The sequence below is a fragment of the Thunnus maccoyii genome, chromosome 13 (genome assembly GCF_910596095.1).
Source record: "Thunnus maccoyii chromosome 13, fThuMac1.1, whole genome shotgun sequence".
Lineage (NCBI taxonomy): Eukaryota > Metazoa > Chordata > Actinopteri > Scombriformes > Scombridae > Thunnus > Thunnus maccoyii.
The window spans coordinates 24,497,708-24,520,166 of record NC_056545.1 but is presented as its reverse complement, the minus strand read 5'-3'; the positions used below and the strand labels follow the sequence as shown (position 1 = coordinate 24,520,166).

General features: G+C 39.1%; 2 protein-coding genes across 5 annotated transcripts in view; one reads left to right on the top strand and one right to left on the bottom strand.

Annotated features, from left to right (window-relative positions):
• gabrb4 (gamma-aminobutyric acid type A receptor subunit beta4) overlaps positions 1-22,459 on the top strand; it is a 198,404-nt gene that overhangs the window by 22,133 nt on the left and 153,812 nt on the right. The window contains exon 4 of one of the 4 annotated variants that reach the window (XM_042430550.1): positions 317-464. The exons of the other annotated variants lie outside the window; for them this stretch is intronic. Within the exon in view, the coding sequence (XP_042286484.1) occupies positions 364-464 (101 nt within the window). The 5' untranslated portion in view covers positions 317-363. The remainder of the gene's footprint in view (positions 1-316; positions 465-22,459) is intronic. 4 annotated transcript variants of the gene reach the window in all.
• Positions 408-20,512, bottom strand: gabra3 (gamma-aminobutyric acid type A receptor subunit alpha3). The gene is made up of 3 exons (XM_042430560.1): positions 19,694-20,512; positions 7,396-7,616; positions 408-2,615 (listed from the first exon to the last, which is right to left on the bottom strand). Exons 1-3 carry the CDS (start codon positions 19,793-19,795, stop codon positions 2,465-2,467), a joined length of 474 nt encoding a protein of 157 aa, XP_042286494.1. The 5' UTR covers positions 19,796-20,512; the 3' UTR covers positions 408-2,464.

The window sequence follows — 22,459 nt, the reverse complement described above, 5'->3', positions numbered from 1 at the left end:
TGGAGAAGAGCGCAGATTGTTACTTTATGAAAACACACAAAAAAAGAATGCCAGTATGTGTCAACAGAAAAGAGGGATGGCAATTTCATTTACTACAGATTTTATGCATTAAGAGTTTATATTTCAAAGGTGGGAGTTTCATCCCATGAAAAACTAATTTTGCTTCACTGCTTGCAGTTTCCTCCATCAAAATAGAATTTGTTGTGTCTGCAAACGCTGTCGAACTGCATACAACCCTGGTGTGTTTCTCTTAGGACTAAATCTTTTGTCTGTTTAAACTCACAGCATTTGATTGCATTTATACAATACTGTATAGTTCTGTCTGGACTGCAGAGGATATATGGTGTACCTGTGCTGGAACTGATGGTTTCTTTGCCAATAACGTGTCCCAGTAAGTCATACTGGTTCAGCCTGGAGCCATCCTCCGCCACAGCGACAGACCTCTCGTCTCCCTGGGTCCAAAGGTAGATCACCTCGTTATTGGTATAAGCATCTGGGTAACAGTGGAGACGAAGCAGTGGAGAACATGGGTTAGAGTCAACATATGAGGCAACTTTTTATGTTTTTTCCTACAATTCCTATCTACTCACACTTGGCCAAAAAAGTTGCTGTAGAAAAGGTTACTATAGACTTCAGGGAATAAGGAAATGAGATGAGCACATTCTAAGACAATTTTGACTCTTAGTTATACACAGTATCAACCCAATATCGATAAGCCTGATAGATTTTTGAAGTTGATACTAATAAAGTGTTTAAAAAAATCAGCTGATATTCACTTTTTAGCCATGTTAACACTGTGGCTCTAGGAATGGCAATGTCAGTTGGTTGAGATATTTCAGTCTCAACAACTAGTGGATGGATTGCCATGAAATTTTGTGAAGACATTCATGGTCCCCAGATCCTCATGACTTTGGTGATCACCTGACTTTTCTTCTAGCACCAGCAGCAGGTCAAATTTCTTGTCACTTAACAGCCAACATACACCGATCAGCCATAACATTAAAACCACCTGCCTAATATTGTGTAGGTCCCCTTTGTGCCACCAAAACAGCTTTGACTCATTGATGCATGGACTCCAAAAGACCTCTGAAGGTGTCCTGTGGTATCTGGTACCAAGACATTAGCAGCAGATCCTTTAAGGGTGAGGTGGGGCTGCCATGGATCTGACTTGTTTTTCCAGCACATACCACAGATGCTCAATCAGATTGAGATCTGGGGAATTTGGAGGCCAAAGCAACACCTTGAACTCTTTGTCATGTTCCTCAAACCATTCCTGAACAATTTTTGCAGTGTGGCAGGGTGCATTATCCTGCTGAAAGAGGCCACTGCCATCAGGGAATACCATTGCCATCAAGGGGTGTACTTGGTCTGCGACAATGTTTAGGTAGGTGGTACATGTCAAAGTAACATCTACATGAATACCAGGACCCAAGGTTTCCCAGCAGAACATTGCTCAGAGCATCACACTGCCTCCGCCAGCTTGCCTTCTTCCCATACTGCATCCTGGTGCCATCGCTTCCCCAGGTAAACGATGCACACACACCCGGTCGTCCGAATGTTGTAAAAGAAAATTTTATTCATCAGACCAGGCCACCTTCTTCCATTGCTCAGTTCTGACGCTCACATGCCCATTGTAGGCGTTTTCGGCAGTGGACAGGGATCAGCATGAGCACTCTGACTTGTCTGCAGCTACACAGCCCCAAACGCAGCAAGCTGTGATGCATTGTGTGTTCTGACACATGTCTATCGTAGCCAGCATTAATGGGCTAGCCTTTGGTTCCCATGTGCATCAATGAGCCTTGGGCACCCACCACCCTGTCACAGGTTCAACGGTTGTCTTTCCTTGGACCACTTTTGGTAGGTACTGACCATTGCATACTGGGAAGACCCCACAAGACCTGCCATTTTGGAGATGCTCTGACCCAGTCATCTAGTCATCGAGATTTGGCCCTTGTCAAAGTCGCTCAGATCCTTATGCTTGCCCATTTATCCTGCTTCAAACACATCAACTTCAACAACTGACTGTTCACTTGCTGCCTAATATATCCCACTCCTTGACAGGTACCATTGTAACATGATAATCATTGTTATTCACTTCACCTGTCATTGGTTTTAATCTTTTGGCTGATTGGTGTTTATGCCGATACTGATCATTCTTGGTCAATATTGGCCCAGACAATTTATCAATCTAGCACTAACGAACAGTAGAGTGATATTCCCCCGTTTAATTGTGTTTAAAGTTGTGTCCACATGCTAGAAACATGAACATGTTTTATAATTTAGTGTGTTGAATGTTATACTTCCTTGCTCATCTTTATTAAGGGAACTCTCATTTCAAGTCAGTGTTTACTTTTGCTATGTTGCAAACCCATCCTCCCCCCAAACAAACAGACCTCTAAGCATGAAAGTTATCCTCTAGTATTATATTTCTATAGTTGAGTGCAGTTTGAGACTTGAAGTTTTTCTAGGACAGGAAAGGCGCCCAACACCTGCAGAGAACAATCCTGACTCTGACCATCTGGACTGACTTACAACTGCCAAACTTCAGAGGACAGGCGTGTGCATCCATCGGGAAATCCTCCAGGTGCATTGGGCACTCGGCATGAATGGTCAACCTGAGGGGGTCAGAGGGAGAGAAAATACTCCACCAGTCAGGCTGCAATATGCTTGAGGTGGCCGTTGTGAACACATCATGACATCATGACACAAAATGCAGGTTGTATTTTCATAGACACATAATTTATTCTGCTCAAGGTCTGTTTACATGAACCTCTTGTACCCGATGACTGAGATTAATCACTGCAATAATTAAACCAGTTAAATATTCTTGTCAACCTGAGATATGCCCACAGATAGTGTAGAGTACAGGCATTTTAAAACTGCATTATGGAAGTTTGAAGAAAAACTAGAGGATGAACAGACTCTACCCTCTCTCTCTTCCCTCCTGTACTCCTGTAATGAGTGCGCAGCTGACTGACAACAACAAAAATAATCTATCTCTTGCACCAGAGTTTATTTCGTTTGGTCAGATGGCTGAGTTACAAAGTGCACTCTGTGAGTAAATGGCGAAATTGGGCATATTATCTCACTCATACTCATACTGTTTATTCAACATGGGTATTACATTAGCTGAGTTCAAACGAAACGGCAACCCATAAAACCATCCTACAGTGGACTGAGTTACTAATAAATGGACCACAAAATGGGTTATTGTGACTCAATTACAACATTTACAGTCCATGCGTCACTTCAAAACTGGACTATTTGAGCAACTGAGCAAGTCATTTGTAAAGCATGTCAGCTGTACTAAATGTGGCTTGATACACAATTAGTTTCATACTTTTATTAGTTATTGTTAATATTGTATGCCTTGGGAGTGTGTACCGATTTTACATGTAAACTATTATTATATAATGAGCATGATTGAAAGTAAAATATAAAGTTAAAAAAAAAAAAAAAAAAGTTAAACAATGAGAATGTATAATTCCCAGTTTCGTATTACAGAATGTTCCACATGTGAAGTTTTCACACTAGTAATAACAGTAGCAACATCAGGGACCACTTGTACAGACAAACTTATTGTTTCTACTTAGCTCCTTCTGTTGCCCTCGCAACAACTGTGTGCCTCCTGTCTTCCACCTACTTGGCTGCTGAAAAGTGGCTCACTAACTACGCATCATACAGCATTTAAACTGGCAACTAATTGACGAAATTCATCTAATTTCTAAGCTGTACTGACATTCTGACAGAATCAAAGGCAAAAAAGAGAAAAACCAAACAGATATTAGAATTACTTTGATCACAGACTACAACAAGGCAAGTTGTCTTTGTACAATGTCAGAACTTCATATTTAGTATAAGGGGAACCAGACTACAGAGTCTAAAGATGTGTTAGCGCTTTGTGAGGCTGTATTCTGGCACAACTGCTTTGAGCCAATGTTAGCATGAGGACATGCTGATGCTTAGCACGTATAATGTTAACCATGTTCACCATCTTACTCATTTGCTAATCAGCAGTAAACACCAAGCACAGCTGAGGTTAATGGGAATGTAGTTTAGTTAGTCTTGCAGGTATTTAGTCATAAACCAAAGCATTGGACAAATGGAAATGTGATGATGGCGCTACAGGAAAAGTCAGAGATCACCAAAGTTACTACAATACATCCTAAAGGGGTACATGAATGTCTGAACAAAATTTCATGGCAATCCATTCAATAGTTGTTGAGATATTTCTCACAAAACCACATATGTCAACCTGATGGTAGCGCTAGAGGAAAGGTCAGGGGAATCTGAGATTCATCCTCTGGGGAACATGGATATCTGTACCAAATTTAGTAGCAGTCCATCTAACAATTGGATATTACTCTCTGCACCAAAGCGGTTGGCTGACTGACCACACGTCCAACATTGCTATCCCAAGACCCATTCTGCTAGCATGCCTAAAAAGCAAGACTGACTAGATTATACAGTGCAAGCAAAAGCTTTGTTTTCATTATCTAAATATAACACATGCAGCATTGCACACACTTTCATCACTCTGAAATGGCTATCTACAAATATGGGTGTACAGTTGTTTTTGTTTTGGTGGTTCATAAGCTGTTCCCATTCAGGTATTTAAAAGTAACTAAATTATTGCAAAAAGTACACACTACTTCCTTTGATGAGGATATTTTAAACTTTTCATGAATTAATATTCTCTGTCAGGGGAACCAAATTGCTTTAGTAACCACATAGAGTTTGATTTAAATTTAAGTGAGCTGAGAGTGAGTGATAAAATGCTTTCACACAAAAACAGGACTGCAGCAGCACTGGCAGATAATACCAGCTCTCTCAATTCAAAAAATAATGATGAAATCCTGCAGAACAGGAGGCCCTCACAGCATTTGTCAGTTCAGATGCTGTAGACGTGCTGATTACATGGATTTAAGCGGTTGTTTAGTGAGGAATGCCAATCAACACAGCTGAGACACCTCACACTCAACTTCCAATAAAAATATGGATTTATTTTCTAAATCCTAATACCTGAAAAGTATGCTCAAGCAAATTTTAAAGTTATCAGTCTTTCCTTTTGAGAATTATAGTCCATGAAGGTAAGGTAGCCCATGAACTGAACACCTATATAAAATTCTTAATAATACTGGTTAGCATTAGGATTTCTTATCGCATTTTGTATAGTGCCAGTTTAAAAAAGGCAGCGTTTCCCCTATATTCATTATGCAGTGGTGCACTGCCACTGCAAAATTATGAGCGCAGCTGCTAAAATTTCATACGATTATTAATATCAATGGGCTACTAATGCTTTTCACTGACACACTGTGCGAGCACGATAACACAGGGTGTTATCGTGAAATTGTTTTGAGTCATCCTCCCTCTCCTCATTCATAAAGGACATCTACGTGAAAGGTACTGTTATAAGAATAGCGTAGCTCCATTAAGGAATAGGGCAGTGCGTTGTGTGTGTGTGTGTGTGTGTAGTGAGTGTGTAGTTGAGCGAGTGGCAGAAAAGTGATGGTGAATGCTAGCGGAGCAGAAGGAGGAAAAGGTTAGCAGTAAGTTGTTCAATATGGCAGTAGATGTACAGTACAGACTACAGTGTGTTACTAAATGCTGCAGCTTGTCAAGACCAACAAAAAACTCGTCTATTGAAGGGGGTTAGCCCTGAAGTTAGCAACAATGTGTGACCAGCCTAACCTGACCAGGCTCACTTAAAGTGGACTGACCTTTTAAGGTCGACCAGCAATTCTCATGTTATTGTCAATCTCAGTTGCTCTTAAACTGAGAATGGAGAAATGTCTGGCTGCTTACTGTCTTTGAGTTTTTGATCAGCCACCCCAAGGCAGTCAACCTAGGGGAAACACTGAAAGGAATGACCTGAAAGATTTTTTTTTTTAAGCTCTTAATACCACAAGTAAACCAGAGGATCTGAATCAACCCTGGTCCAAATGCAACACAAAAGATAGAGACCGAAGTTGAGTTTTGTATTGTAGCTTGAAATTGAATAGAAATGTTGCTTCAATCTGGATATAGGATTACTTTTTGCTTTTGTCTGACAGATGTTGATCATACTGCTTTATACAATCTATTCATCATCTTACTGCACATTAACTTGTTTATGTATAGTAAACAAGGCAGTCCTTACAATACTCCATTACAGCTCAGATGTCTTTCTTGGCCTTGGCAGAACTGCCACCACATCAAATCTACTCATGTGGGACCACAAAATGAAATTCTTTCTATTTATTTATTTTCACCCATGAAAATCAATACTGACCTTGTGGACGAGCCACATGAAGATATTTCTTTTCAAGTGATTTAAAAGCTGTGATGCAAAGCTGCAGGGAAGGCTGATTGATTGACAGATTCAATGATTAGAGGGTTTAAACCAATGAATTATATTCTCTCTGTTCGTGTAGATAATAGCACTCACTGACTGTGACTGTCTTAGTCACTGAGTCCATTTACAGTGCACTTTACAGGCACGAAATACACAGAATGTCAGTTCTTTGATCAAGTGAATATTATTCACTGATCTGTCGGTGTGTGAAACTGTGACTGTCAGACAGATGAAATTATCAGAAATGATTCAGGTACAGTAGCTGCTGCATCAGCTCTCACAAACTTTTTATTTTTGATCCCTTGACTTTTCATGGAGCGCTGGCTTTAAATGAAATGTCTTTATTGGATGGACTGTCATGAAATTTGGTCCTCACATTTATGCCCCTCTCAGGATGAATTGTAAGAATTTTGGTGATTCTCTGACTTCCCCCTAGTGACATTATTAGGTCTGGGGGTGCAACTAATTATTTTCGTTATCAATTGAACTGATGTCAGTGAATAGGCAAACATATCCAACGCAATTTCCCAGAGATCAAGGTGACAGTCCAAAACCCATTGATTTTTAGTTTACTATCACATAAGACTTAAAAACCAGAAAATATTCACAGTTTAGAACTTGGAAGCTGGGACTTTTTGACATTTTAACTAAACATAATGGCTTAAACGGTTAATAGAAATAAAAAATGTTTCAGATTAATTTTCTGTTGATCAACTAATTGTTTAGCTCTAATAAGGTAAAAACGTTAATTTGTCCAATACTTTGGTTTATTAACAAATACCTGCAAAACTAACAGCATCCCATCAGGGAATTAAACTTGAACCAAGCCTGCTAACACGCTAAACTAATGGTGGTGAGCATGGTGAACATCATACCTGCTAAACATCAGCATGTTACCATTGTCATTATGAGCATGTTTAGAATTTAGCTCAAAGCACTGCTATCCCCAAGTACAGCATCACAGAGCCACTAGCATGGCTGCAGACTCTGTCTTGTTAAAGTACAATATTAAACAAAAAAGCGTCAGTGTTGACTGCGGGGTGATTTCAAAAGCGGCTCACCTCATAGTGTAGAGAAGGGTGCCGTTGTCAACTAGTCGTAGCAGTTTGTTCGGAGTTGTCATGTTGTGGGCCACAGATTTCTTTCCATTGTGGAAAAAGGTATCAGGTGTCCAGATCTTACTGGCCAGGAGGTTGTTGAGGGGTAAAACTTGCATGGGCCCGTCAAACTTCAGCCTCTCATCCCTCCAACTCTGACGGAAGAAGACATCGATGGTGTACTCCTGTTGAGAAGAGAGCGAGAGGGATTAGTTGGGAAGGAAACAGTGTACAGAGTTGGGAAACGATATGTAATATTTAACAGAAATAGATGGCACTCTTTACACTGAGGAAATTACTTGCAGTATATAACATTAACCTTTTAACACTCACTGATCCACTCGACGGACAAATAATAAAAGAAAATATAAAATCAAGAAAATCCAACTGATTCAAATAAGATATTTGTGCATATTTGACAAAAACGATTGATAATAAACTGATACTATCAGATTTGTAGTGGAACCATCACTTGTGGCAACTGTAAATGTAAAATTATTATCAGTCATCTTGTTTAAAAAGATACACGTGCCATGCTTTGCCATCTGTCAACCACAAGTTAAAAAAAAAAAAAAAACTATAAGAAACAGCTTTAAAAGGAAAAACTGTCCAACATCCTCTCTATCAAACATGGTGCTCACACAAGTATACATGTCAGCCATACCAGTAATTGAAAAAATATCTCTTCTGTAACATGTAATTACTACTCTGCTAACAATATTGTTTCAAACTTTATGTCTAAGAATTGGCTGAGACACAAATTAGCTTCAGCTTGAAACTTCATAATACATCTGTTTCATGTTTTATTAATATGCAACAATGTGTTTGTGTTGTCACTAACGCATGTAAATGTAAATGAAATAAAAATGAATGCAGGAAGTAGCCAGTCAAAAGGAATTTACTTCACATTATTCGTTCAATAGGACTTGGTGTCCTAGCAACAGTCTTCCCTCATCAGTTGCGTGCAGCGGCTGTGCAGACTGAGTGCAGCTGTCTTCACAGAGTGAGATAGAAATGAGCTGTTTGTATCATTTGACTGTAACATGCAACAGTCCACGTTATTGGTGATCAATAATTGTGCTTTCGTTTTGTACAGTGAAAGGGCATTCGTAGCTCACCTGTGAGCTGTAACTGCTCATTTCTCAGTTGCTTTAAAAACAGGAAGCCATCACCCTCAAAAGGGGAGATGTACAGCTTCCACTCAGCACATCAACAGGGATGAACAGTGCAGGATTGATGCCTGTTAATTGATATGATTGACCTCCTGACGGCCGGCAATCCTGCTATAAAACATCATCTGGCCTCACAACAGTGCTCTTAATAAAGCCCACAGAGAGCATTATAGATGGATAACAGCAAGAAAAAAAGAGGGAATGTGACAAACACGTTTGCCTCAAACCCTTTCTTCTTTTTTATTGAACTTTGTTTCTAATTTAATTGCAGTCTCTGTTCAGTACTGTTTGTGTCTACCATCTCTTTATATCTAATAAAAAACAGGGTTCAAAATAATTTATCTATTTTTACACTAATTCTATCACATTGAGTTTAGTCATGAATTATGTGCCCCCTGCGGATAACAAAGGACTCCCCAGGTCACGAGTAAGACTGATGAACATACACACATGGACACCAAGACGCACACTACGCTGATTTATTCTGTGTCCTGCGCATCTTGCACCAAAACTTTCCGGCAACAATCCATGAAAGTTTGGCACAGAAAAACTGAGGACCACTTACATCTTCATTACCGCAGTTATACACGTAAATGCACTTTTTTCTTCTTGTCTTCTTTTTTGACATCCAACAGCATTGCCAAATCTCATCCAAATCATTGTAAAACGTCAGGTGATGAAAAGACAATGGTGTGTTTGGCTCAGCTGGGCAAAGCCCTCATTTGTTTGCTTCTTTTGAGCAGAAATCTTCTGTAAACACAGGGAATTAATTTGAAAATTGACTACGTTTTTCCTCATTCCTGTCTTTCAATCTCCACACAGAGCCAAATGGCACAATCAGTTCAAATGCCAGCTGGTGTTCCTCCAGGGACTGAGTGATTGATTTCTCCTTGACACAGGGACAGAGTAGAGCCTCTACTCAACAGCACTTTTCAAATGTGTCTTTTATAGCAGGATCATGAATGGATTTACTGTAGTAAACAACTGTAATCTAAATGGCATTTTAAAACACATTTGTGGCATCTGAATGACAGTTTTACAAATACATTCATGAATACAGAATTACTCTTCAGATATACAACACATATCCTTTTTTTTTTTTTTTAAAACCTATATATTATTTTTGGCATCTTGCCTTTATTAGAAAGCACAGTGAGGAGCTGCAGGATATGTGGGGAGAGAGAAACGGGGGGCGACATGTTGCAACAGTCAGTTAAACTTTTATTCATATCATATTAATAATTTAAGCTTACACACTAAATAGATTTGAACCTGGACCTGTTTGGATTATGCAGGTAGTGATAAAGAGTACTGAATTTATAATCAATGTTGTACATCTGTTGCTGCTATTTAAAATTAAGTATCAGATTGTCCCCAATAATAAAGGACTCTGATTGGGATCAGGGCCAAAAAAACTGATCAGGACATCCCCAGATAAAAATGGAAATTAGAATGAATGATGATTTGATTATGCGGCGTAGTTCTCTGGTGCTGCAATTAATGATTGTTTTGTTTTGTTTTTTATTAATTCATACAGTATGTTGATGATTTTTTTGATTATTTAGTCTCTGCCCATCACAACTTTCCAGAGCACAAGGTGATGTCTTCAAATTGTTTGTTTTGTCCAACCAGAAGTCCAAAACCATATAAATGAAACTGAGAATGATATAAAACAGAGAAAAGCAGCAAATCCTCACATTTCAAAAGCTAAAACAATTTTTGTCTCATTTCTGATTCATTTTCTGATGAATCTGCTGCTGTAGAAATGTTAGAATAAATGTCCTTCATACAGAAACTTGGTTTACTTTTGGTTTACCTTGAAAAAACTAAGAAGGTTGAAGGTGCAGTCTTTTGTGCTGTTTCTAGACACACATCCAGTATGCTTCACATGAGCTTCAAAGTGCACAGTCTCAAGCACAATTTCAGCATCTACTCCACAGAGCTGAAGAAGTTTTAAGGGGTCAAATCAGGCTACATTTAAGCAAGTCACCTTGATTGTTGCATATATACAACAACTAATATTGTATGGTTGGGTTTCCAACTGTCACTGTTTTATATGCCATAACTAAATGGGTTTCTAATGTTTCATGTTGACATTAATTACTGAACACTTTCAGTAAATACTATAGGATTGTCACAGCAGGAAGAGAACGCACAGACAGATAAATAAAGACAAGAGGAAGAACAAGCTTGTCACGCACACAAAGAAATGTCTCCTTTGCTCATATGTGAGAGTGAGTCTCAGCGGAGGGGGAGTGGTGGAGAGAACCGTCCAATAGTGGGGCAGAAATGGAGAGAAAATGATGAGAATGAAAGGAAATGAGGAAAGGCTGATAAGGTGGCAGTTAAGGTAGGATGTACAGTAGACTGGGCTAAATGAGTCTAGACGTTAAAAAAACGACCATGTCTGGTTCCCTGATAATGGCAGAAAGGTTGTGTCTAATATCTGATAGAATATTAATGCAGCCTTTTATCTTGAATTAATGAGTTCATTAAATTCTAAACATTTAGATTTTAATAATGTCATCAGGTTTTAGTTTTAATTTGGCTTCATGAACAGATTTGGACTTTTTTTTTTAATGGCTTATTTCAGTCTCCTGTGGATTTAAGGTCCAACCACTTTTTCTTTTTATTTCAGTGAATCATTTGGTTCACTGCTACATATCTGGCATTTTAAAAGCCCAACAATCTTTTTCTTTTTTCAAATAAATTACAAAATAACAATGAATCTTTCATCTCTGAAGGAAAATTACCTATGCACGCTGCTCTGTCAAAGAAATTGCTGAATATTTTGCACCATATTTATTGCCCAATGTTCTTACTTGGTAAAAACATAACACACACACACTGTGTTTATCTACATTAACTGACTCGTTTGACAGGATTGATTTAGTGTCCCTGACAAGATATTGTATTTTGCAAGAGAGCCATTTCCACAATTTCTTGAGCAGAAATGTTATGTGTGATATATGTGATGATGTCTTATTTTTGACAGCTCACAGCAGGCCAGAGATAACTCTTTGATTAGCTGGTGTGGTAATGACACAGACTACTTCCTGGAGGAAGCATATCTATTAGAACTGGCTCTTCTGAACTTCACACTCTGGGCATTGTAATGATTAGTCAAAGACTTGATTAATGCCTTAATTACAAGTCCTTCTTTGCTCTCCCGTTGTCAATTATTCTCTCTCGCTTTGCTTTTTGCGTACAGTTCACCTTTCCCTGTTGGGAGTGTAACCTGTGCGAGACTTGCAATGAGCTGTGAATCCCATACCAACTCCAATTATCTTCAGTGTTCACCAGCGTCTGCTGCTGTGAGGCGCAAACACGTTTTAGCACTTCATTATGCCACACTTCAGACATCAACATTTTGTTCCACAGATATAATCGACGTAGAATCAGATAGCAGCAAACAAATGAAGGATATGTTGCACTGAACATGCAATAATTTAAGCGAGTATAAACATAATGCATTTTTAAGATCAAAGACACATTATTAAATTATGGTTATTTTGAGCTCCTCTCAAGTAAATGAGCATAAGTGGCTCACATTCAAGAAGAACAATGTCCATGTGCAACCATATCTTCTAAAAATTAACTTTTATTTACTAATTGATTTTTGCCTCAGATATAATGAAGGAAACATGATTGCTGTGTGGTTGATGTTCACCAAGTACTACATTATTGGTCAGGATCGATGGTTGCTGTACAGAGCATAGGACTTTGATTATGGAGACCAGGATTCACCAATGATCTTTCAACAATCATATCACAATCTTAGTCAACACCACTTGGCCACAAAATGTAAAATATCTATAGTATTAAAACAGCAGCAGCAGCACACCTTGAGAAGAAATACTCCTTATTTTCAAGGTAGCCCTCATATATAGTCAAAGAGAATAGATTATGTAAGTGTACTAAAATAGATTTTAGTACACATAATGTGTCACAGCTAAAACAAAATGATTTAACTGGATGAAAATTGATTGAAATCACTGTGCAGTAATAATTAAGATACTTAACAAAAGTATTTGAGGGTTATGTCTTGAGGGAGGAAACATGTTTTTCACTACACATAGATTTCTATGAAACCTTTTATGTAATATACACACTCAGTCTAACAACACAAGTTTCACAACAAGAGGCTGCAACAGGGGAGAAGGTCCCATTGTGCCACCACCACTGGCTCAAATGTATTTGTCATCGTGGGGGTCAGCCGATTATTGGCCTGGCTCATTATCAGAATCGTTATTTTTCCTATCTGATTGCCAATATGCGCTATTTTGGCTCTGATGCGGCAGCCTCTCTCTATAGTCATCGCTCTGTGTTCTTGAGCAATGTCCCGTCCTGTCTGATTGATTACACATCATGAGTAATAGCCTATCAACGCTGAAGGCTGTGCATGCTGCTGTGCAACAGACAGCACAGAGCTGCATCTGCAGACTGGAGCAGCTCCGGTGAGCAAGTGGAACTGCGTTTCAAAGGTAAGGTAGCAGATATTGCCAAAGTTGCAATAAACGTCACAATCCTTTACGCTGAAGTTTTAAAAACGCCACAATCTTATGATCTATTTCTATGATGACAAGCATGCCCAGTTTCCCAGGTACACCGCAGAAAATGCCTGAATAATGCACTTTGTTGCAGTGATTTAACGTAAGCTAATGTTGAGTCTCGTAGAGCTAATTTGAATGCGATAGCAAATGTCAACAAGTTCTTTTGTTGAGCCAGAATTTAGCCACCTGACTAGCAAAAAAAAAAAGATTATTTCTTGCACGTCACTTACCAGGGCTGGTCATACTCTCAGTCTCAACCCACGACTACTAGTAACGTCACTGAAGTGTGTCCTGAAGCTGACTCTGTTTCTTGTAACTGTTAGAGAGGTGCTGGATTGTTGTTAGAGACTTTAGATGTAATGGAACTGCATGTAAGGCCTGTTAATCCATACAGACTGCTTAGATGGTGTACAGTTGTCAGAGTTGAATAATCACTTCTATTGCTATTGTACATATTCAGCTATAGTAATCATAGTCCTATTTTAAGAGTGTATGTTTTTCTAAAAGGTGCTAGGGGACCAAGACAAATTTCCAATTCTCTGTATTTTTGTGAAGAGGGGCTTAATTGCTAGTCTTTGAACAAGGACACCATGATTGATGCAGAATCCAGGAGTTCACCTTCAAATTTTAGTAACACAAACCTCCATCTGTTCTGTTCAGAAGACCTTGAGCTGCTCAGGCATTTTGGGGTTTGAGTTTCCTGCATTTTAAACATACTGGCTGTGTGCTGAAAATTCAGCTTTTCCTGAAATGTTTACTTGCAGAGACTGTGAAACCTTGGCAAGATCAGGCCATCACTGACATCTTTGTGAAAGCAAGCCTTAGCACAGTACCTGTGACAGCCTAAATCGCTTCCCATTTCATCAGAGCAGACCTGTCACATCCTACCATGAAACAGGTAAATGTGCCTTGACACTGCATACATGTGGAAGAGATGCGATGCATAGAACTTGCGAGAGGAAGGGAGGAGGACAGGAAAAAAAGCAAAGGAAAAATCAGCCAGAGGAAGTGAGGAGGGGTAGGCTTGAGGTAGAGAAACACACCCGCCTACTTACTAGAGATCAACATCAAGATCCTAACCCACATTCTGGGTCTTGTGACACTGGAGAAATCTGCCATGGTCACACACTCTAAGCTCCTCGCGCAGACTCTGAACAACGTGCCTTCTTAGTGGCCCATAATATTCGAGTGCAGTTAGCTCTTCTCCTGTTGTGGTTGTGGGACACTAAAGGCAGATGTGGCGTACTGGGGTCCAAGTGAAGGCTGAACAAATGGCCCTTAGTGTGAGCGAGAAGCAGACATTTCTGGGACACTTAATGTCGTGTACATCCAGTGGTCCAATTACCCATCTCTGTAACATCAAGTATGAGATGCCTTGGGTATAGAGTGTGCTCTGTCTAGGGACATCTCAGTTTTAACAATTTCTTCAAGCATTTAATGCTCCACATTTTTAGCCACACCGCTCGTGGCATAGCATGGCTCAAAGGATGGCAATGCCAGTCGGTCAGTCCACCACTTTCGTCCAACAACTATTGGATGGATTGTCATGAAATTTAGTACAGACATTCATTGTCCCCAGAGGATGAATTCAGAAAACTTTGGTGACCCCTTAACTTTGCGTCTAGTGTCACCACCAGGTCGAAATTTTCACTTATCCGGTGAATGTTTGTACATCTAACAGACGATTGGCTCACACATGCATGGTTCCCAGACAATGTATCCTACTGACTTGTGATCCCTTGACTTTTCCGCAAGCACCACCATGAGGCTGACATTTGTGGTTTTGAGTGAAATGTCTCAACAACTACTGGATGGACTGCCATGAAATTTGTTTCAAACATTGTTGTTCCCTAAAGGATGAATGATTGTGGTCATAAACCAAAGTATTGGACAAACTGAAATGCTGACCTGATAATGGGGCAACATGTAAAATCAGAAATGTTTTGCTGTGGTCAAAACATTTCCTTCATTCTCAGCTGTGAAGGTGAACATGGTAAACAGTACCTGCTAAACATGTTAGCATTGTCAATGGGAGCATGTTACTGTGGCATGCTGATGTTAGCATCTAGCTCAAAGTACTGCTTTGCTTAAGTACAGCATCACAGAACCATTAATTTGGTTATAGACTCTTAGCCTTATTGGAAACACATCAATAATCCATTTCATGAATTTAAGCTCCAACAAATGTTCCAACAGATGTTGATTTCAAGGTCACCTGCAGTGAATACAGTGAATGCTGTGAATGCGCTCCAAACAATTTAGAAAAGAACACTTTTCTAAAGGTGGTGGTGGTAGTAGGTGATAAGAACCTTGAACAGAACTGAATGGACAGTATTTCTCTCTGGCTTGGGTGATATGGTATTTGATGCCAAGTACAATCCAGGGCTAGCTCCGTGTGCATGTACTTCCCCATACAAAACTAAAAAGCAAGCCTTAATTACAACTTCAAGGTAACTAATTAATACCAAAAATCTGCACATATGAACAGTTTTGACTTATTCACATTTATTTTAGATATTCAACCTGTCCATGTGACTTTGTGTTCCCATTTCTGCATTGAATCAAAAGCAATGGTAGCATTTATTGAGTGGTGTATTAGTTTATTCAGAGGGAGCACTTTCAATTTAAAGCTTATTAAAGAGTTTAATGAGCTTTATTTAAATGGCTTATTAAAGGAATCTACAGGGAAACAACTAGCTTTGACTAAACAATCACAGAGTAACATGATAAGAATTAAGTTTATTTCTTTTGTTCATTTTCAGCAGCATACACCTGATTTCCCTCACTTTATTTTAATGGCTAGATACATAGTTGCCCCAAATTAATCTGTTAAACTCTGGTGAATTATCTCCGATACAGAACTTCCCTTTGGAGAACACTTCAAGGAGATATCTTGAAAAGCCTCTTTTCACCTCTGAAATACCTCCAGGCTTAGTCATTTCCTCTCCTTTAACTGACCTAGAAAACTGGTCCCTGCTTTTGTTTCCCAGAACAGTTTAGTGCAATACACTGAGGCTGTCCCCCTTTACACACTTAAATAACACATCCGACTCATTCTGAACTTGGTAGCCTGGAAACTCGTGAACCAGAAAACATGATTGCACGACCCTGACCTACAGTAGATTTGCCTTCATTGTCTGTGTGTAGCAGAGCTCAGTGTCTTCAAAACCCAGAATTACTTTATAAAAAAACTTGAAAATAACTCGACCATCACTACATCACAAGTTTACCTGATCTAAAAAACCCGGTGCCGCTCTCTGCTTACCAGATGCAACAGTCCTTGTTATTCTCTAAACTCAAAAGAACAACTGAGCCACCCTCCCACCCACTCACCCTCAGAGGGTGCCCTCCGTTTTCGAAACAGGCACCAATTTCAGCTATTGAGACTGCTCATTATTTAAGTCCAGAGTCAAGACCTACTTATTTAGTACAGCCTCCTATCCACATTTGCTCACTGTACTGTATAATCGACGTTGTTGTCCTTTGATTCTCTCCTCTGCTGAAAGAGCACCAGAGCTCCTATTGCTGATCTGTGACCAACTAAATCATTCAACAACAAATTCTACCTTTTTTGTGAGGGTAGAATTTAGTAGATACAGCAGGAGTGTTAGAGAAAATGTTCAGTGAATTTCCATAATTTTTGCTCTAAATGCAAAGTGCACAAATGCATTTTCCCACTTATGCTTTGTTGTGAACACTGCACAAAATTTAGATTTATTCACAAAACCTGTAAATGTATCTGGATGGGCCTTAGCAGTCTACAATATGAACATAAAAAATATTAAAACTGTAAGCTGATACAGTCCGAATGCAAGATATAAGGAAAAAAAGAGTGAACAAAAGAGATTCGGCTTTATACACTACATATATCAGAAGCAAAAGATAAAAACAAGCATATAATATGCACATTGCAATGCATATATGTACAGACTCAAAGTGTTTTACAAGATGATACTGACTCGTCTGTTCTATACTGTGATGCTTCCTGAGGGCTAAATCCTTATCATCTTTTGAGGCTAGACTGTGAAAAATCTTGAAAGGAAATGCTGGAAGCCTTCATGCAGTGTTCATGTGCATATTGAGAACGAACACACAGTATAGCTAGGGGGCAGAATGAGCCTTGCCGTGGTAATGATCGGTGAAATCCTGACATCAAATCTAAAGATAACTAAGTAATGCAGAAATTAGAACAAAAATCTATATGTTGATGCCTTGTTTCCACATATGAGAAGTCAAACAGTGGCAGCTACTGTACATACAGCCCTGTGGCATAGAGACCAATGCAAGTTCTAATCTCTAACTACACTACAGTTATACAACATGCGGCTCTGACCAGAACATCACCACAAGCGGGCTGCCATGTCCTGTGCACCCATCTCGTGTGCTGCTGACTGTGCTCTGTGTCGTTTGCCATTGATTCATGAAGTTGCCAAGTGGAGCATGTGAAGAGAATAAAAGATTGGGGCTAGAATTGAGCCCAGAGAGACCCCAAAGGTGATATCTGCTGAAAAAGATAAAGTACTTCCTATTGTCATAAAGTAAGAGAGCTAACACAGTCTCACAAAGCAAGTTCAGCATACTGTATCTCCACAGTGGCATGAAGGTTGACGTCAAACCCAAGATTTCTGTTTTTGAGTTATAGAAACATTCATTCAAAAACATGGCATATGTAACAAACTTCCAATGCAGGAAATTTTGTTTTGCAGTAAATCATTACTTCCTGTTAAGTACAATCCACAGCTCCTAATGTATGAATGGGAGCTGTACATTAAATCAACTGAAAAGTATAAGCACCCCATCAGTTCCTGCACCTTGAGGTTGTGAAAATATATTCACAGTCAGGCACATGTCACCCGGGGCTGCGCTGATGGAAAAATGTTTGCAGGCTACTGAATCAATCCCTGTCGAGATTTTCATTATGCAAAGTTAAAACTGGTAAATTATTGATAACTATGTTAACTAATGTAAGCTAAGTGCTACTTGAGTGTGCAGATGGTTGGGAGTCTATACAAGCACATTGATCACAGTACAACAGCGAGTTACAAAATGTCAAAGGAAATGGTCTCTGTCACAGTTATGACCTCACTTTGATAAGTTGTGTTACTTGACATAATTTTGGCAATGGTGACCAATTGATTTGCACATAATCTACTGCTAATACACTATCAATGAAAGAAAAGCGATCCTTTCTTAAGACTTTTGCCGTCCACCCAGCCACTGTAATTATCTTCACTTAAATCCATGAAATCTTCATGAGATCCTCATCCTCACTCGTGTAAAATTTGAGTCTGACAGCCTAAACGAAAGCTGCACCAGAGCAGCTTATGCGTCGAGCCTTGTTATAATGTGAAACAGCCTCTCTCGTGAGACCAAAAAAACTCAACTCAAAACCCGCTAATCTAGCTACGTCACACAGGCTGTCGAGCCAGCTCAGAGCTGAGCCAGAGAAACTACCCAGTGCTCAAGGCGGTCAATTAGAGCTGCATAATCAAATATGTCAAATGCCCCATAAGGTCCCAAGACAAAGGGTGAACCATCTCCAGCATCTGCTGTTTAAAGGAGGTCATCCAGGGCGCTGTGGGGAATTTCTCCAGAATTATGCTGTTTAAAAAGATAGCACTCTAACTACTACAACTTTCTAAAATGGTTTTAGGGATTTCGGTTGATGCATGCAATACAATGACATGTACATGAAATGTTTTTTCCTGCTGTGAAAGGCTGCATTATTGATTTTTTTTTTTTTTTTTTTTTTTTTGACTGCTCCATCTGAGTAGTGAAATTAACAATGGATAATGGCTGCAAATCACATTAGTAATGATCTTTTTAAATCTGATCATATCACCCAACACTAATTGTCCAACCAAAATATTCCCACTTTAGTAAGTGATATAGTCATATTAGATTTTTCAGTGGTTTGCTAGAAACAGCATTTTAGAGTTTGTAGTTGTCTGTATTCAAACAAGACTAGGTGTTTCCAGAAGTGTTGCATGCATGAAAGTAGAGGAAAATGTGCCCGTAGCCACATAACTATGTATAAAAAATAAATTACTAGGACCAACAATGTCAAAATTGTCTGTAAGGAACTTTGTAGGAGCTGCATCAAGTAGACAGGTAGAACCCCTCATGCGGAAAGTGGCTTCCTTTTGAGTACAAAAGGAATATTGGTTTAAAATAGCTGTAGTCTGTCAAACTGTGGCCACAGAGAGCAAAAAACATAAGAGAAGCAAGCAGGTTTGCTGTGGTTAGTTGGTTACCACCATTTACTCATTCCTTCACTGAATAAACGTCATCGTGCTTTATCTTAAATGAACACATGACATTTTTTATTGTTTGATACTAAGCTAGACTTAATTATCTATCCCTGACATGTAAAAAGATGTTTACTTCAATGTTGTTCTGCCATAAGTTCATATATTGCTTATATGATCTTATATGATCAGATTTTAGTAGGATAGAGGAATACAGCCTGATAACTTTCCCAGATTTGATGACATTGTGATGATTAGTGAGGAGCAAGATGAAGAGAATAATACTCACCATGTCTGTGTCTGACACTGGCCCAAAACTCGTCACATAGATGTTTGTCCTCACTTCTGTCACACTCTCTGAGGAAAGACACAAAAAGGGACCAGGAAACATTACAGTGCAGTCTGTATACAAAAAGCTTTACTCCAGCTCTGTCTTTAAGCTGATTGTTTGTGTACACGATGGTGAAGCCTGTTGGCATTTAACTAAGCCTCTTCACAAAAATTCAACAGTAATCAAGAGTTAGAGGAACACTTCAAACTAAGGAGGAACTGCAGATTTAGTCCTCCTTTCTGGATGGCTTAGTACCTGGATTCTTACTGTCTTTGTCATCATTTTGTCCATCCATGTCAGTGTTGATGTGCTATAGACTGCTGGTTTAACAACATCATTCTGGACCAGCTGTATAAGATGTCTCCTAGATTCAAGCATTGCTAGATAGCATTGTTTATGTAGCACTCCCAACATTCTTGGCCCAGGAGGGCTTTTTCAATCTCTATCCAGGGGCAAAAATGTTACTGTGAGCAACTTCACAGATGCTTTTTCAAGTCTTTTTTTCAGTACTACCATTTGTTTGGCTCAAGCTAGTTTTGTCCACTACAGCATAAAATGTGCCTTGGGCCAGGCCCAAGTCTGTATCTTTGGAGAGAAGACATCCCTTTTGACCCAAAATAAGTTTAGTTAGCCTGCCCCAAAAACATTTAATAGTCCCTGAGGGATTGGCTCAGGAATAAAATGCAGCAGCTCAGTATTAAGCGTGTCTGTGTTTTTTATTCAAATAATGTGCACACTTTGTTGGCATTACACAATTCTATACACAAATTATAATCACATTAGACATGATGTAGGCTATTGTAGTATGAATCTGGCATGACTGTTACAAGGCTTTTCTGCTCATATTCTTTAATTATAATTACATGTATCATTGCACATTACATCACATTACAAGCTCTATAATTGCTTTTCTTCTGTCATAATGATTTATAGTTGAATCTTGATACTGTAACAACAATCAAATTGATCATCATACAGTAAGTTAGTCAAGACTTTTAAATGTTATATTAATTACAAGCAGTGGGATAATTGTTTTCAAATACTTCTCACATGATGTTAATATATTGTTAATTAGTGCATGATATGAAAGTCGTGACAGATCAAAGTTTGCCCTCTTCAATGTGGGCTGAATCAGCTCCTCTGAGGAAATGTGTAAAGCAGGCTTTTGGGCCATTGGTGAGACAAATAGCTGCTCCCAGCAGTGCAACAACTAGAGAGTGATGAGGCTTTTCTCCGAAAGTGAATAGATCCTCAGCTCTAACTGTGTCCCAGATCTAAGAGACCACCCACAGGTGAAGTCTCCAATCCTCTGGCAAAGGGCCCCCTGTGAGACAAGATCCACGACCACATTAATCATTCCTGCAACTCAAATAGCCCTCACAAATACGTGATTATCACAGCACCAAGTCAGCAGTTTGCATGGCAGGCAGAGGCGGTGAACAGAATGAGTTGCCCCCTTTTCTGTTTACAACAATGCACCAGAGCATAGGGTAGATCTAATAGATGCTGCTGAAAATGAAATGAAGTAGAGTTCTGTAAAAATAAATAATAATAACTTTATTTACATAGCACTTTTCAAAAACAGGTTACAAAGTATTTTAAAAAGACATCAAAACAAGAGAAATTTCCAGATAAATAATAAATAAAAGTAGAATGGCACAGTAATAACGACATGCAAGGTATGAATTACTAAAACACAGTAAAACAAGTAAAGTAAAAACAGAAGGATAACCAATTCAAGAGAAAGCAAGAGATTTAAAAGAAGAAACAGAGCTAGCCTGCCTGATCTCCTTCGGCAGGTCGTTCCAGAGTCGTTTCCTGACCCCAAAGGCTCTGTCTCCTCTGGTTTTTAGCCTTGACCTAGGAATTACTAACAGACCTCTGCTGGAGGATCTCAGGCTGCATTCAGGCTCATAAGGGGTTAGTAAATCAGTGATATAATCGGGGGCCAATCCCCAATGTGCTTTAAAAGTAAAATTTTAAAATAAATTCTAAAACGTACAGGTAACCAGTGTAAAGATGCTAAAATAGGCATTATGTGGATTTTTCTATTGGATTTTGTGAGTAGTCTTGCTGCAACATCTTCATCAACTAGATGAAGTTTGGAGACGTACTGAGTGAGACAGGAATACAGCGAGTTATGGTAGACTAAGCGGGATGTAATTAAAGTGTGGACAGTTTCCAGATGCTTAGCGGATATAAAAGATCTAATTTTAGAGATTTTGGGAAGTTGCAGAGAGCACAGTTGACCTGTTGGTCAAACTTAAGTTTGTTATCAAAGATAAGACCCAGATTTCTGCACTGGGTTTTGATGCAACAGGGTAAAGAACCTAAGTGAGAGGAGAGGGGCTCACTGGAAGGGTCTGGACCTATGATAAAGGCTTCTGATTTATCTGAATTTAACTGAAGAAAGTTTTGAGAGAGCCAGTTATTAACATCTGTAAGACAGGATTGTATTTTGACCTGTTGTGTTGTGTTGTGTTGTCGGAGTCAAACGAGAAAGAGATCATGGAGTCATCTGCATAAAAATGGAAACTGATGTTGTACTTAAAGATTTGACCAGAGGTAATATATAAATGGAGAATAATAAAGGGCCAAGGACTGAGCCTTGAGGCACTCCATAGGAGAAATGGTAGGTGGAGGATTTAAAGTTACCATTGGCCACACGGAATTTCCTATTAGAAAGATAGGTATAATACCAATCTGAAACTGTACCTGATATGT

Coding starts and splice junctions, on each gene's coding strand:
- gabra3 (XM_042430560.1), bottom strand. CDS start 19,795: ATGTTTCCTGGTCCCTTTTTGTGTCTTTCCTCAGAGAGTGTGACAGAA. Junction 7,617..19,693: donor CAGTGTCAGACACAGACATG/GTGAGTATTATT, acceptor TCTTCTCAACAG/GAGTACACCATCGATGTCTT. Junction 2,616..7,395: donor ACCCTTCTCTACACTATGAG/GTGAGCCGCTTT, acceptor TGACCCCCTCAG/GTTGACCATTCATGCCGAGT.